The following is a 15,896-nucleotide window of genomic DNA, read 5'->3' on the forward strand; positions in this document are numbered from 1 at the left end:
AGTCGAAGCATATACCGGAAATCCCGTGAATGACCTGCATATGTAAAATCACTGGAGTTGGCGAATGCTGCAGCCATGTCATTGGCAAAGTCCGCCTTGGACGCCGCATTATTGCTGCAGGGCGTCTGTGTGAAGCCGATGGAACAGATAATGAACAGTGTGACTGCGCGCCATACCTGGAGAACAAAGGTGCCACATGATTCCGAGCACACTTCAAAATGCCACAGCGAAAGTCAAGTATCTGGAACAGTGGAGGTGGTCTGTAACGCATTGACATACCCATAGCAATATAACGACTGAGCGCGTATGTAAAGGTAGATACAAGTGCCATTCTTATTTGCTTTCTGCCGGTGGATCGCGTTCTGCAGCCATGAAGTTGGCACCGATATCTGAACCAATCTAAGGTCATCCATTTCCGGACTGACCGACGAGGTTGGCTGCAGAACGTATCCCCAAATGCGCCAACTTCTCTACATCGGGTCCTGCATAATGCCCTGAAGTGTAGCACGGTGCATGATGGAAGTTCCATTCCACATCGGTAGTGCATCACGCTGGCAGCAGTGGTTACCAATGAGGACTACCTTGCCCCTAGCTCAAAGCCAAACGGGTGGCTTGCGGATCCTTGAAGATGCGGCGCGGGAAGGCTCTATTGACGCGCATCACCCAGACCATTGACAAGATCTTCAATTCAGGCATGACAAGTGAATTGATCCTTGCATATAACGCAACATTCTCAAAGGAGATGGATGCGTCAGATATGACGCAGGTGACTGGGAGAGCCCGACGCGATCGTTGACTTGTCGTCAAATCTAGAAGGTCCAATTCATCTTCGATCATTGGATATGTTGTAGGTAAGGTATCGAAGATGTCGAGGGAGAATGGCGACCTCAGCAGTTAAGCACTAATAGAAATGTACGATCATCGCCAAGTACCTCAAGGTCCTGCCGGTTTGCATAAAATGAACACGAAGCACCGATGCCAAACAGTCGGAACGATCCTGGTTCTGTAAAAATCGTCAGTCGATGCCTATGGACCAAACTGGGCCCGATGGTGATGTGCAGCTAATGCAGAGTCCTCACAGCCAATGCACATTTGTCAACGCTAGAAGAGCGTCAATTTGATTGCTGCATCGAGTCATATTAGATTCTACCCGTCTTTATCAGGCCATGAAGCGCTAGAGCCTCTACTGAAATGCAGGCCAGGTAAAGCAGCCTCAAATACAACACAGCATGTAGGTCGATACTGACCCTTGCGACAGTATCCGCCGACATGGTAACAGATTCAGCTCACGCGAGTATGTAGCCTTTGTGCCAGGGTGTCCATCATTATGCAGCGGGCAGCATTACCGGGTAAAGATTTAGTGGTCTGCAACATGAGCCGGAATGCTCGTACTGCCCATGCCAGCCATCCCACGAAGGGCACTCTACTGGGTACAGCCCCGAGTAATTACGTTGCTGCACACGACAGCATCCAAGACTTTGCTACGCATGTTCCGGTAGAATAGTGAGCAGCTCCGAACATTTGACCCATGGCTTTTGAGGTATATGTACTGCACGATGGCTGTGCCGAAATATTCCTTCAGGCAAAGCACCGTAGACATCCGATATACACAGTCGCTGCGGACGCTGCGGACGGAAGCTTGGGTCAGCCCAACGTCATCGCCGGGCCTGTGCGCGTGGCACCGCCCCAGCTTCTTGAGCTTATAGAAGGCCTTGGAGACTCACTATTCACGAGTCGAGTACTTGTATCCCATAGTAATCGACATATGCACCTTTTAACAAATAGTTCTCAGCTTGTAAACATGGAGCACAAAGCGCGCAGATTGAGTGGTCATCACAAACGTGCATCTGATCCGTTCATCGAGCTTTCCGATAACATCTTGAGCCTTGACGATGCGGATTCGAAGCGAGATGACGAACTCAAGAATTCGCTATATGAAAAGGTATGTTCTATACAGCGATCACATATAAGAAAGGTCACTACTGACTCTATTTATAGGCACTCGTTGTACCTATAACCATGATTTCTTTTCTGTTGTCTTTGTGCTTTGTCACTCGTCAAGAGCGAGCCTGGCGTGTGGCGCAACATGACAACGGAGCTGCATCGTGGATAAGACGATGGTTCTACAGTGAACCATATCAAGACTTGAACAGCCCGACTGCGCAGTCAGGATCTTGCAAAGGGACCGATGTATCTGCCGCATTACACGCATCCTTACCTGCAGGAGCCGAGGACTCCGAGAACTGGTACACCTGGCGTAAGAAGCACCGCAAGATGGCCAAGTTGCAGCTCAAAAACGCCTTCGCCATGCAGCATACAGTGGCCATGATTCTGGTCGCAGGGGCCCTTTTCTCCCTCATATTCGTGGTATGGGCGCTGCGAAGAGCACTCTATCTTCTTGGCTGAAAGTGCATCGACGATCCAGCCCCTTTCTCATTTCACCGATGCCTGGCCCTGGATGTACAGTACAGCTCAGCTGGCCAGCGTGTCTACCCATATTCCATCGCCATTGGTCGGTCCATCAACTACGAGACCCACTACTGATGCATCAACGCAGAAATGTATCTGCTCTGCTTTCAGCTGGCATCTCAGATCCAAGTAGCCCAACAACAGGACTCCACTCGCCTGCGATGCCTCCTTTTCACCGGCCTTGCATGTATCGCTCGCTTGCGGAGCGGGAAGCCTGACGGACACAGTCGATCAAAGCGTTCTTCTAACAAATTTTTGTCCATTGAATGTCAACCAGACAGCCCGCTCGGACTCTGGCTAACCCTCAATGACCCCGGCCTGCATGGTGACAAGCGCCACAGGGTCTTTGGTGATGAAGAAGCAACAGCACTCGTGAATACCTCCCTGTGGGCCTATCGCGCGAGAGGAAATTTTCGGCAATAACAAATAATATTGGCATTAGAGTTTTTTTTTTGGTTCTGACTCTGCTCACCTTATTTTCATATGCGCTGGCTGGCTGGCTGGCTGTCCCGGACCACCACTACCACGCATACCCTGCGCTGCTTCAAGAGCACGAAAAGGCGTCAACGTTCCCACTACGGCCGCAACCGCATCCCGCCTTCCTTTCCGCCAAACCTTGTCTTCGTTATAACCTACCTACCTTACACCAGGCTGCTATTCCTGGACATTTGACACTTCACGTGGATCCCAACGAACGGTCGATGCATCGAGTGCAGTACAGTGCAATGCAGTGCTGCTGTTATCACTCACGTCTCCACGAGACGCACAGGGCGGGGCGGGTGAAGTGCAAGATTTTCCGTCGATCATGTCAATCTCCCGAGCGGCGCGACGAGGGTACCTAAAAAAAACCCGCATATGGCGCACGCATTCGAAAGGAACGCACGCACGCCATCGAGTGCCTGCTAGTAAAGAAATCCTTTTACAACTGCCCTCGCGCCGCACTGGTCTTGTTCACTGCACGGAGTGGAACGAACTCGCATTCGATAGTGCAGGCGGAAGTAAAGTCGAGATCATTGCTTAGAACTGTCTCACGAGAGATGGCTACACTCGGCGAATCTCAGCCTTCCGTCTTCTTCTCTTTTCCTCTTCCTGCCCTGGCCGCGTCACTACGTGGGCCCGTCGTGAAAGCGTAGCTCGGACAGATGAGTACAGTCGGACCTTTGTATAAGGATGTACCGAGGAAGGATATCTCGCAGAAGTGAGCATCTTAGTATAGCGGAGGAGTCAGAACGTTGCCGAGGGGCTAGCTGGCTCCCTGTCTATTGAATATCCTGCTTGTGAGAATACTCCTCGAATTGGCAAACTCATGAGGGGGAAAAGGATACCTCTCTATCGTGTAAACGTATATATATGAAACTGAATCTATCCCGGAGAAGAAAAAGGGAGAAGAAAAAAGAAAAGGGTCCCCTCTCAGGCAGGCTAGCTCGCTAGTCCCCATGGCTACCGCAGTCTGCACTTTACTCCCGCTAGTGCATCGCATTGCTGTGCTTCATGGGGTTTGCATATCGCCCATGAAACATAAGAGAAAAGAGTTACAAGCCCCGAACACCCGGTTGTGGAAAAGAAACCGCATTCCTAAACTCCTCGAAGAACCTCAATCAGCGATGACAATGGTGATAAAAGCGCCGAATCTTCCCACCCCTGACTTTGCTGTGATAGGCCGTTTTTGCTGGTGCTTGCTTTGCGAGATATGTGCTTCAATGAAGAACGATGAAAAGTTTCGTGAATGTATTTCCGTGGTTGGAGAAGTCCCTCGTCCGCGTTGTCGTATAGAGAAGAAAAGGCAGATTTCATTGTTTTCGATAAAAGCTGTGGTTCAGAATAGACTCGTGAGCTCAACGTAGAGAAGGGGGGATGACAGATAGAGCATCACTTTCGGCTCAGATCTCAGCCGCCGAGTCCTTCCTATTGAGCAACGGTCTGAGCTCCTGAAACTTGACAGGTTTGGGCATGTAAATATCGATCCCCGAGCTCTCGGCTTCCTGTTGGGCAGACTTGCTAGCGAGACCTGTGAGTGCAATGACCGTCGCTCTGGGCAGCTCTTTCTCCGCCTCAAACTCTCTTATGCGTCGTGTTGCTTCCATACCGTTCATGACAGGCATGCTTATGTCCATGAGGACAAAGTCGAACGGTCTGCCGCCTCTTTCGCGTGCTTCAGGATCGTGAGATGCAATGTAAGCGTCCAGGGCTTCTTGTCCGTTCGATGCTTCCGCGTAGGTAAACTTGTGCTTCTTCATGAACATGACCAACAGCTGGAGATTGATGCGATTGTCGTCGACGAGTAATACGTGAGGTACGATTGAAGGCTTCGTTGGCATGGGTTGGGGACCGCCTTTGGCTCCGTTGATGTTCACCGGAAGTGAAATAAGTGAAGCCTGCTTTGCGGCCATCATTTGTTCGGCACGTATGTCGGTAAATTCGCCTACTTGCTCGGAATCGAGATTGGGCTTCTCGTCGGGAAAGGAGATAGCGGTGCTTCGTGGCACTTCGCTGGCAATCTCGCTGAGATACTGGCTTGTGCGATCGGTCTCGCGCCTGTCTTCGCTCTCACTACGTGGCGGCAGACAAGGCTTTGAATAAGCGGGATGGGTGGGAACCACATTCATCCTGTGTGGCGAAAGTGAGCTTGTACTGACTTCCTGCATTGTATGGCCAAATGCCTCTTCGACACGGCGCATACAATGAGAAAGCACCTTTGCCATTTTTCGCGGCCCGCATCTGCACGGCAAATTAGTAGGTATAATTCACTCCTGGCCAAGAAGATCAGGAGTTGCAGAGAACAAGAACTTACGGTTGCGGGATGACTTCGACAATACGACCCAGCTCAGTCAAACGCCTGCTATGATTTGCGGTGATAGAGATTGCCTCGGACGCGTTCAAACAAACGATGATAAGAGGCACCTCTTTCCCGTTGCCACCATCCTTAGCATTTCTTCTGACGCTGTGATGCTCAAGAAGATATTCGACCGATGGCGGTTCTGTGTACATGAAAACATCGGCGTCAACACCTTGCATGCTGCTGGCCTTGACGATGTCCATTTCGAACCACCCGTAGCAGACTTCCCGTAATGTAGTGTCGAGTCTAGCAATATGGTCGTAAGCTGCTTTCTCTTTCTGCGAGTTCGGGTCGAGGAGACAGAGGCGCAGCCCTCGTGTCTTTTCAGCCACCGAGCTGATCTCGTCATTGAGAATACCCACGGGAGCCGAGATCTCTGCGGCAGGTAGACTCAGGCTGACGTCAATCTCTGTACCGACATCCTGGACACTCTTCAGATCGATAGTGCCCCCCAACGAATCCACGATCTGCCGGACAATGCTCAGGCCCAGTCCTGTTCCAGGCTGGAAAGTATCTTCTTGACTAAAAGGGACAAAGAGGCGATTCTTCTGAAAGTCCTCCGACATGCCCTTACCAGAGTCAACTACTCGGAAGGTGGCATCAATCATGTTGGGAGTGGCACTCTCGCGGGCACGCAGGGAGACTGCAACGAATCCGGATGGCGTGTACTTCAGCGCATTGCCGAGGAGGTTCATGATGATGCGCCGAAGGGCACCAGGCTGCGTTCGGACTCTCCAACTCATGCGTGGGCTGATGTCGAGAAGCACAGACACTGTACCATCTCGTACATTGAATGTATCCATTGAAGAATTCGCGGTACTGACCGACGAGCTCCTGCTGAATGTGTGAGAGGTGTAGTTTGAGCCCAGCTCTCCCGTGTGCATCATCTTGAAAGCATGTCCCGCACACACTGCCTCAACGACTTCCTCAACAACGATGCCAAGATCGATTTCAGCTGTGATGTTCAGACTTTCCATGGGTGAATCGACTGGCGCTTTGGTGACTTTGTTGGATCTGGCATTTTTCCTCATCTTAGAACGACCGATTTTGTTGATTTTGGAGTAATCGAGCACATGGTCTAGAGTCTCCAGTAGGGTCTTTCCACAAGTAGAGATGGAGTTGATCAGGCCCATCTGATAGGAGTCTGCCGCAGTGTCCTGAAGAAATTCGACACTCCCGAGTATGCCGTGCAGGGGCGACCGTAGTTCGTGAGACATGGAAGCGATGAACGTCGTCTTGGCCCGATCGTCTTTGAGTGCCGTCAAACGAGCCACCTCGCTCATGATGGTGTTACCGAAGGCGCGTAGGTAGGAAAGATCATCGTCCAGAGTCATCATTTTTCCCGTTGCCGAGGTCCAGAGAAAAGCTCCCGCCACCATTTTATCATCCATGTAATCCCAGAGAGGAAGGAATATCACATTCCTGACGCCCGGAAGATTTTTCAGAAGTTCAGTGTGTGTCATTCTTATCTTTTGTTTGCGCTTGAGCACCTTGTCTGTGTCCACGTCAGTCTCATTCTGCTCACACTCGTCTCCACTTCGTTTCTCCTTCTGGCTTTCGCTTGCGGAATCGTCCTCGGACGAGAGACCCGAGCCCGCCTCGGAAAAGTGGAATGATTTGCCGTGGGGATATAATTTGAAGTAGTTCTCCAGCGTCGGCACAGCAAGAGCGGTGTTGTGGAACAGAGGGGCATCTCTCTCATTAGTGAGCGAAATACCCAGTACCTTGGACCTGAGCTGGGAGCTTCCATCCGAGTCTGTTGATGGATCACCTTCGGCTGTTTCGTTGGAAGAGGCGCGTCGATCATCGTCAGTGGCAGTCCCTCCCGCTTCTGATAGCCTGACTCTGCCAGAAGTTGCAGCTCGCAGGCTTGATTTTGCGTTGGTGTTGTTGCCATTCGGTCCGAAAAACACCACGCCCTCTGCCAAAGTCGATTCACGAAGGATCCGAGCGGCGCGGTCTAACATTCGAGTAAGGCTACTTCCCTTCTCTCGCTTCGGTAAAGGTGCCCGTGGCCGAGTGCTTGGTGATGATGCGCGTGCTGAATCTGGGCTCAGGGTCTCTTTGATATTGGTGATGTGTGAACCTTGAGGTGATAGGCGTGGTGACAGTCCTGGTATGCGAGATTTTCCTCCATCCCGCTCCTTTGAACCCTCGGCAGACGCTTGAGACTGTGCTATAGATTCCTTGCGTGCATCGGCTGCTTTCTCTTCCTGCAATGTCCGCATGCTCGGTGAACCCTCGATGAAGTCGGCCATGCCTCGCACGATGCGTTCACCTTTGTACCGATCCACCCTATCCCTAGCCCATTCCATATGGTCCATGATACTAAGGGCAATGTCTTGCATGAAGCGCAGCTCATCGTAAGTGATAGAGTGTCTCGGATTGTCATCTGAAACGGCATAAACTCCGATGACATGTCCGGATCTTGTCCGGATGGGTACACCAGCATAGAATCTCAGACCCGGCTTGGTATTCACATAAGGCCTGTCTGCGTACTCGGGGTCTAGGGAAAGATCAGGAATCACGGCAGCTTTGGCAGTGTATGGATTTCCTTTGTCATCCTTGACAGTGTAGGTACGTCTTAGTGTGCATTCACAAATGGCGTCGGCCTTGGGGACAATGGTGCTACCTAGCCACAGTTCATCATGTTCGTCATGGCGATTGTCATCAACGAGAGATATCGTCCTAGTAGCCTCGGCAAGAATGTACTGATGTGTCGAGTCAAGCAGCGATACCATGGCTCTGCGAACGCCAAGTCGTAAGGCAGCAAGTTGGGCAAACGCAGTCAAAGCCCGATCACGAGATTGTCGTGCATGGTATCCCATTGACGACAACTTGTCAAGAGAAAAGTTGTCGATGTGGCCTAAATCATTAACCTGTCGTGAGAGTTTGTTGGAAGAGCCGTGAGCGTCTAGCCATGGCTGATAGTAACTGGATAAACGATCAGAATCATCACTCGCCGTTCGAGGAGGTAGGTACTTATTACTCACCGGTGCATCTCCCTCTCTTGAAGGGTCAAGGCCCTTTCCTTGGCCTTGGCCGGATCTATAGGCATCCTGTCGCGGTTCTTGCGAGGACGGCTGAGATCGGTGAAGTGCAGTCAGAAGGGTGTGGGGATGTCACGATGATCAGGGGACGGACAGAAGTAGAAAGTACCACAAAAAAACGAAAGTATATGGAACTTATGACTGCCTCGAAGAAAACAGGACGGCGAACGAAATTGGCCGCAGAAACATGAAGTGAGAATAGAACTGGAAAGAAACACCCAGGGCAATAGCGAGGAAGTACGTGGCTTTCGAACCACATCAGTAGTACTAAAAGGTGTGCTTAGCTCGAATTTACTCGCACCCATGCGACTCTGAATCCCCAGGGGAAGGGGCGCACCGTGGCCATGGCGGACGCGCGATACTTGAGCCGCCTGTCAGTATGACGGACAGTTGGTGAAAAAGAAGGGCTTGACCAATAGACGTTCAGGGACGGCGAGAGCCAGACCCGATATTGCCTAAGGCTAAGTCGAGGCTCCGCAGCGGCACTAGATTGAAACGGGAGTTCGTAGAGAGGGCTAGGGACACAACCGAGGCAGAGCCGCCTATAAGTGAACAGGAAAGGCGCTACGTGCCGACCGACTATACAGCATCTAGCGAAAGATGCGCAGCCAACTGACTCTGGTGTTGGAACGGACGCCGTAGACTTCGGCTGATTGACTTCGGATATATACATGTGTGCAAGGGAGGAATAAAGATAGGGTTCGAATGATAGCGCAGATCGCGAGGAACGTCTTCAAAGTCGCGGTACCCACACGACAGTTTCACGGACATGTTCCACAGTTCCACAGTGGTTCTGTGGTACCTTATTGACTGGCGGTTTCGCCAAGAGGTCTAACGCGGGATTTCCCACGTTCCCGATCCGTGCGATCTCTATCTCGATGCAGGCACGTCGTGCCATGCTCCTCACATCGCCACTTAAAGCCAAAACACAGTAGGAGTATTACGACCAGGGTTGCGAGACACAGTCGGTGCAGCTGACAGCGTGGAATTGGGTTTATTCATCCCCAAATATGAGCCTATGAAATTTGTGGTCTGAATGTATATGTACGAAGCTGGGCCTCGTATGTTATGAACTGGCTAAGGTAAATTGTAAAAAGACCTGTAGCTTTGCATGAGCCGGCGTGCCAAGAAAGTGAACTGGACTGTGTGAGGCTCTTATTATAGCAAATCAGGAAGTGGGTACATTGCACCAAGTGACCCTGATGGGCAGCCGTGAACTCGGTCGAAGATCGTCTGATCATCAGCCGTCTCATTCGCAGCAGAGGAGCCGGCGCTGTTCATATATCGCGCTCATGGTATGCACGGCATTCCTGTAGCCGAGTAGATCACAACCGATGGTCGGTGTCAAGTGGATCAGATCAGATTGTGAGGGAAAATTTGATGCGGCACTGGTGCCGATGTGGTGTTTCGGTAGCTCTATTCATCGACGGCGTAGAGATTCTGGTTGAGGATCTTGTTCATGGTAAACATGTGCACGCGGTCGGTTTTGAAGACAGCGCGCATAGCATCGTCACAGCGAATCTGTCGCTTGTCACTGGGGTCTTGTAAATCGCGTGCCTTGACATACTCCCAGATCTTTTTCACGGTCTGGGGACGCGAGAGTTGAGTTTCACCGAGTAGCTGAGACAGTGGCTCGGAAAGACTCATTGGTTTCTTTGGGCTGTCAGTAAGACATGGAAGTCAAAGAAGAAGAAGGGATAGACCTACGTGAAAGCCGCCTTTGCGCTGCGGTTCCTTCTCGCTTGCCGACTCGTCGTTGCCATCGCCCTTGACCTTTGCCGCAGACTTTTTCTTTTGACGTTTGACAGGAGCCTTCTTCCGCGTACCGCCACCTCGAGTAGACCTGGAGCGGCGATCCTCTTCGGCCTGTAGTCTCGCAGCGAATGCGGCATCGTCCTCGTCGGCACCAGTCTTTGTCCTCTTCTTCTTAGGTTTTGGGGAATCCACAACATCGGACAGGTCGGAGTCCCCGACACTACGTTTGACGGGCGAGGAAGCAGCGCTCGTGACAGGCGATGGGATGACAGCAGAAGTGCCGTTGGTTTTGGGGAGGTGATTGGGTGACTCTGCAGCGGCTGCGTCGAGGGTCTCCTCGTGGATTTTATCGAAACGCTCCTCGATGAGCCGGATGACTTGGTCCTAGAAAGTGTCAAGGTCAGACCAGCTTCCACTTGGTTGAATGGCAGGATGTTGTAGGAATCACCTCGTATCCACTGATGTTGTAACCGAGCCTAGCAGCCAGATTCTTGCGGACTCGCTTTGCGCCAATTGTGTTCAGATCGCTCTCGCGCAAGATCTGGTCGATGATGCTGGCGAACTTGGACTCATCGTAGGACATGGTGATGGAGGGGAAGTGCACAAAGTGCCTCATGCACTCGCTCTATACAGCACCTTATGGTTTCAGTAGCGAGAGCAAGTTGCGGGGGAGGATGTCGCAGAAAAGGCCCGACGTGCCCGATGGATAAGGTAGAGCTCGGTGGGGCGGTGGGAATGCCGGGTAGTCGAGTAAGGTGAATGAAGCAGGTGCGCTGCAAGCAACCCAGGTGCTTTGCACAGCGGACCGGTCTTATATGTGGAGAGAGACAGCTCTGCAAAGCGAAGCGAGGCGATTATTGTTTGGTAGACGGATCGTGTTCAGCTGCGGTTGTTTGCTGGACGAACAGAGAGACGGTCGATCTCAGAGGATGAGTGAGTGGTGCGTCTTTGAGATGTATGATTATAAATTACAGGTTGTGAGTCAGTGGGCTTTGATGCAGTCAGATGGGGGTGAGTAGGTAGGTAGTCAGATAGGATCTCTCAATAAATGTAGGGTGAGTGGTATTGTATGTGTATGCAGTAGCTGCATCCAAGGTACAGTACAGTACCACACAGTACAGAACACACAGAGACTCGACTTTACCTCATGTCCAACACAATAAATGCGGAGGCGGGAGACTGATTTTGGGGTATCTTTGTATTTGTACCGTACTGTACCTTAAGGTAGGTAGGGTAGATTTGCAGTACAAGTAATTACAGCACACCAGACACTAGTTCACCTACCTAGGTAGGTACCCAAGGTAGTTTATTCGACAAGAGACGGCGAGGAGGATGGATTCTCCGGTGCGGTGCATCTCTGGGCGAAAGAAAGCAAGCACGAAGTCTTGGCATAATTCTTGTCTGTCTACCAGGCCGAGAATGTCCCGGAGATCCACTCTTTGGTTTTTCGTTGCTCGCTGCCTGCCACCAACACGCACGCACGCACGCACTGCAAGAAGGTCCATCATCTCTTCTGTCTACCGGAAGCACGTCGTCGCCGTTCACACACAAGTTCAAGCAGGGCATAATCACCCTCTCTAACACACCCCAGAAGCAGTGCTGCCACATTGCCCAGTATGGCGCCGAGCTTCGACAACCTCCCCGACGATGTCGACATCGACGACATCGACATTGACTTCTCTGGTGCGTCTCTGCGCTCACCCTCGACAAATCGATTGCTTTTCATCATACTAATCCTCTGCGCCAGACCTCCGCGACCAGTATGAAGTGCGCATGGAAGAGGGTCTCGACACTTTCGTCATTGTCGACGGCCTTCCCAAGGTCCCCGAGGACAGCAAGCAGAAGCTCGTCAAGTTCATCCTCCGCAAGCTCACCACCGCCGGCAAGACCAGCGAGGATCTCATCTTCATGCCTCTGAACGAAGACACCGGCATGACCGAGGGCTACGCCTTCGTCGAGTACGGAGCCCCCGAGCAGGCTGTCGCCGCCGTCAAGCAGCTCAACGGCACTCCTCTCGACAAGAAACACACCATGGCCGTCAACAAGCTGACCGACATCGAGCGCTTTGGCCGCGAGGGCCGCATCGAAGAGGAGTACACTGCGCCCCACATGGACGAGTTCCAAGAGAAGGACCACCTGCGCTGGTGGTTGGCAGACAACGAGGGCAGAGACCAGTTTGTCCTGTACCGCGCCGACAACGTCGGTGTTTACTGGAACGAGAAGGACGACTCTCCCGAGCCCATCGTCGACAGACAGCACTGGACCGAGTCTTTCATCCAGTGGTCGCCAAAGGGAACATACCTCACTTCCATGCACGCACAGGGTGTCCAGCTCTGGGGCGGCCCGTCGTGGAGCAGACAGAAGCGTTTCGCCCACCCCGGCGTCAACCTGGTCGACTACTCGCCTGACGAGCGCTACCTCACAACCTGGTCTCACCGCCCCATGCAGGTCGACGAGGGCCACCCTGTTCTGTCCGTCGAGGAGGATGGCAAGAACTACATCATCTGGGACGTCGAGACCGGCAAGGTCCTCCGTTCCTTCGTCACACTGGATCTCCCCGGCCCTGCCGCGGATGCCGAGGGCAACCCGATCAAGAAGAAGCTGCAATGGCCCGCGTTCAAGTGGTCCGCCGACGCCAAGTACGTCGCTCGCATGACCCCTGGACAGTCCATCTCCGTCTACGAGCTCCCTAGAATGAACCTCGTCGACAAAACCTCCATCAAGATCGAGGGTGTCATGGACTTCGAGTGGTCTCCCGCCACCCCTCAGCGCGAGGGACAGAAGAACTACGAGCAGCTGCTCTGCTACTGGACTCCCGAGCTTGGCTCTCAGCCCGCCAAGGTCGGCCTGATGACCCTCCCCTCCAAGGACATTGTCCGAACGCGAAACCTGTTCAACGTTTCCGACGCCAAGCTGCACTGGCAGTCAAACGCCGACTTCCTGTGTGTCAAGGTCGACCGCCACTCCAAGTCCAAGAAGTCCCTGGCTACCAACCTCGAGATCTTCCGCATCAAGGAGAAGGGTGTGCCCGTCGAGGTCGTCGACTCGATCAAAGACACCGTCATCAACTTCGCATGGGAGCCCAAGGGTGACCGGTTCGTGTTGATCACCGCTGGCGAAGTCCCCGCCGGAGCAGCAGTGCCGCCCAAGACGGCCGTCTCCTTCTTCTGCCCCGAAAAGGCAAAGGGCAACCAGGTGGGCAACTTCAAGCTCATCCGAACCGTCGACAAGAAGAACAACAACGCGATCCACTGGTCGCCCAGCGGACGATTCGTGCTCGTCGCCACCGTCTTGTCACAACAGAGCTTCGATCTCGACTTCTACGACTTTGACTACGAGGGCGAGAAGGACGAGAAGGACAAGGACCTGACGGCCAACCTGCAGCTCATGGCCACGGGCGACCACTACGGTGTGACGGATATCGAGTGGGACCCGTCTGGACGCTTTGTCGCGACGAGCGCGAGTGTGTGGAAACACAGAGTAAGTTTTTCTTTTTTTCTCTTTTCCTTTTTCTCAGCAGCGAGATTCTGGCTAGCTAACACAAAACCCCCCTCCCAGATGGAAAACGGTTACCACCTGTACGACTTCAAGGGCACGCTGCTGCGCGAAGAGCCGCTCGAGCAATTCAAGCAATGGGCATGGCGCCCGCGCCCGGAGCGTCTCCTGTCCAAGGAAGAAATGAAGGCGGTGCGCAAGAACCTGCGCGAATGGTCCAAGCAATTCGAAGAGCAAGACGCCGCCAAGAAGAACACGGCGAACCGCGCCGTGGTCGAGCAACGCCGCCGCGCCCTCGACGAGTGGCTCGCCTGGCGCGAACGCACGGAGAACGACCTGCGCGAGGAGCGCACAGAGTACGGCCTCGAGGAGCTGTCGCTCGAGGAAAAGGCCGCGCGCGAGGAGGACGTCGAGGGCACCTATGTCGACGAGGTCGTCGAGGAGATTGTCGAGGAGTCCGAGGAGATCATCGGTTAGTTGGGTCCAGTCAGAGACTAGAGTCTACCAAAAGAAAAAAGCAGCGCGGTTTCTCTCTTCTGTCGTCGCATCGCAGCATCGCCTGTTTCGCCTCGTCTTCTAGGTGTTCGGGTCCGGTTTCGTGCTTTCGGAGGAATAGGCCGAGACTACCAAAACGGAGAAGGGATGAATGATAGTAGACAACATGAATACGAACTCTTGGTTTCTTTTCAGTAAAGCGAATTCAACACAGCGGCACTCCTATACGTTTCTTTTCTGCTCGGGTGTCATTGATTCTCACCGCTGTCATGTCAACACGAGAACATGTCTTTTGCTTTCAATCATGAGTATATGTCTAGTCTTGAATCTGCACGCCACCGCCTCTCCCCCTCTCTCCCCCATCTCTAACAAGTAAGAAAGACCCTAGTCATCTCCCCGAATGCCACAAATATCCGTCCCAAAAACATGATCCAACCAAGCGAAGAGCAACCAATAAAGACTAGCATTCTTCCAATCGAAGCCTCCGTCTTCTGTCCTCGGCACCGTCGACCCGATCAGATCTCCTGCCCCTGCTGCTGCGTTGACCAGGCTGGTTGGCTTTCCGCTACTACTGTTGCTGCTGCCGAAGAGCAGGGCCATGATGTAGCCGATGATGCCCGTGTAGCGCGGCGGAGCGGGCAGGAAGGCTTGTTCCGGGGGCAGCAGCACGGCGCGAGTGGCGCCTGGGACGCGCATCGGTCTCTGTTTCGGGGGTTGGGCTTGTTGCTGCTGTTGTTGTTGTTGTTGTTGGAAGGCTGTTGTTGTGCTTGAGAGGGAGTCGAAGGGGTGGTTGGAGTTGAGGTTGGGTGTTGTTGTGCTGCGCGGTAGAGAAGTGAAAGAGGGCTTTTGGGGGCGGCCGTTGGCGGTGCCCGAGGATAGCGTGTGGGAGGACTCTGGGGACGTCGTCATGGTGTCCTGCGACAGGGTGTTTGTGGAAAAGGACTTGGGGAGGGAGACGGTGTCGATTTGAGCGCCGGCGTTGGAGTAGGGTATGGGAGCGTCGCTCGGGGGAGGCGTGCCGCGGTATAGTTCTGCGTAGACCAGAAACCCATGGATGGGGTGCGGCGAGCAGTGACAGGCCAGATCTGCAGCTTCGGGCGAGTCGAAGGTGACTTTGATCCAGTGGTTGCCGCCTTTGTACGCGTTGCGTTTCCTCAACGCCGCCTGTGAGAGACTGCCGCGCTGGGCTCTGACTCGGTTCAGGGAGATGGTGTGGTCGTATTTCTGATGCGGAGGATGTCTGTCGTAGTCCTCGTAGATGAGGCCGTTGGAGATGCGCTCGTAGTATTCAATTGCCGCCCACTGCGAGTCTTCGCCGAAGCCAAAGAGGATGACTTCGGTGGGTTCCTTGTCTGGCAGCGACGACTGTGCGGCTGCAGCATTGCCATCGGCAGACGAGAGAGGGGCATCCGTCTTGGACTGTGGAAGGGGCTGCTTGGCCCTCTGTTCTTGCATATATCTGTTGAATATAGCGTCCTCGTTCTGCGCATTCTCCAGTCGGACGGCGTCTTCTTTGCGTGCTGGTGTCGCTGTCTTGCTGCGCGAAAAGCCACGGCGGCGCGTCGATCGTCCAAAGGGGCCCTTTTCTTCCGTCTCTCGTCGGCGACCCAGTTCCGTGCTGTTGATGATGTGTTAGACAAGCGAACGATCAAAGTACAAGGATTGGTCGTTGTTACTTACTCGGCGTATTCATAGCCCCAGGGCAGTCTCTTGCCCGACGCATCTATGGCTCTTTCGCTCTCGGGCACAGCATGCACCTGCATGCCTCCTCTTAATGAGTTCATAGTGACGGCAAT

The 15,896-nt window shown here is 53.2% G+C and overlaps 5 protein-coding genes across 5 annotated transcripts; 2 read left to right on the forward strand and 3 right to left on the reverse strand.

Moving 5' to 3' along the window:
* Positions 1–1,801: 1,801 nt before the first annotated feature.
* AAFC00_003597 (uncharacterized protein) lies at positions 1,802–2,406 on the forward strand (the record flags this gene model as incomplete). The annotated part of the gene is made up of 2 exons (XM_069343094.1): positions 1,802–1,942; positions 1,999–2,406. 2 exons carry the CDS (start codon positions 1,802–1,804, stop codon positions 2,404–2,406), a joined length of 549 nt encoding a protein of 182 aa, XP_069200908.1.
* A 1,943-nt stretch (positions 2,407–4,349) lies between these two features.
* AAFC00_003598 (uncharacterized protein) lies at positions 4,350–8,363 on the reverse strand (the record flags this gene model as incomplete). The annotated part of the gene is made up of 3 exons (XM_069343095.1): positions 4,350–5,187; positions 5,261–8,239; positions 8,299–8,363. 3 exons carry the CDS (start codon positions 8,361–8,363, stop codon positions 4,350–4,352), a joined length of 3,882 nt encoding a protein of 1,293 aa, XP_069200909.1.
* A 1,408-nt stretch (positions 8,364–9,771) lies between these two features.
* AAFC00_003599 (uncharacterized protein) lies at positions 9,772–10,693 on the reverse strand (the record flags this gene model as incomplete). The annotated part of the gene is made up of 3 exons (XM_069343096.1): positions 9,772–10,008; positions 10,063–10,494; positions 10,559–10,693. 3 exons carry the CDS (start codon positions 10,691–10,693, stop codon positions 9,772–9,774), a joined length of 804 nt encoding a protein of 267 aa, XP_069200910.1.
* Positions 10,694–11,726: 1,033 nt separating this feature from the next.
* Positions 11,727–14,082, forward strand: AAFC00_003600 (uncharacterized protein; the record flags this gene model as incomplete). The annotated part of the gene is made up of 3 exons (XM_069343098.1): positions 11,727–11,793; positions 11,858–13,590; positions 13,669–14,082. The coding sequence occupies 3 exons, from the start codon at positions 11,727–11,729 to the stop codon at positions 14,080–14,082; spliced, it is 2,214 nt and encodes a 737-aa protein (XP_069200911.1).
* A 402-nt stretch (positions 14,083–14,484) lies between these two features.
* On the reverse strand, positions 14,485–15,884 carry AAFC00_003601 (uncharacterized protein; the record flags this gene model as incomplete). The annotated part of the gene is made up of 2 exons (XM_069343099.1): positions 14,485–15,718; positions 15,781–15,884. The coding sequence occupies 2 exons, from the start codon at positions 15,882–15,884 to the stop codon at positions 14,485–14,487; spliced, it is 1,338 nt and encodes a 445-aa protein (XP_069200912.1).
* Positions 15,885–15,896: the final 12 nt, after the last annotated feature.

The sequence above is a fragment of the Neodothiora populina genome, assembly GCF_041146345.1.
Source record: "Neodothiora populina strain CPC 39397 chromosome Unknown canker_contig_16, whole genome shotgun sequence".
Classification (NCBI taxonomy): domain Eukaryota; kingdom Fungi; phylum Ascomycota; class Dothideomycetes; order Dothideales; family Dothioraceae; genus Neodothiora; species Neodothiora populina.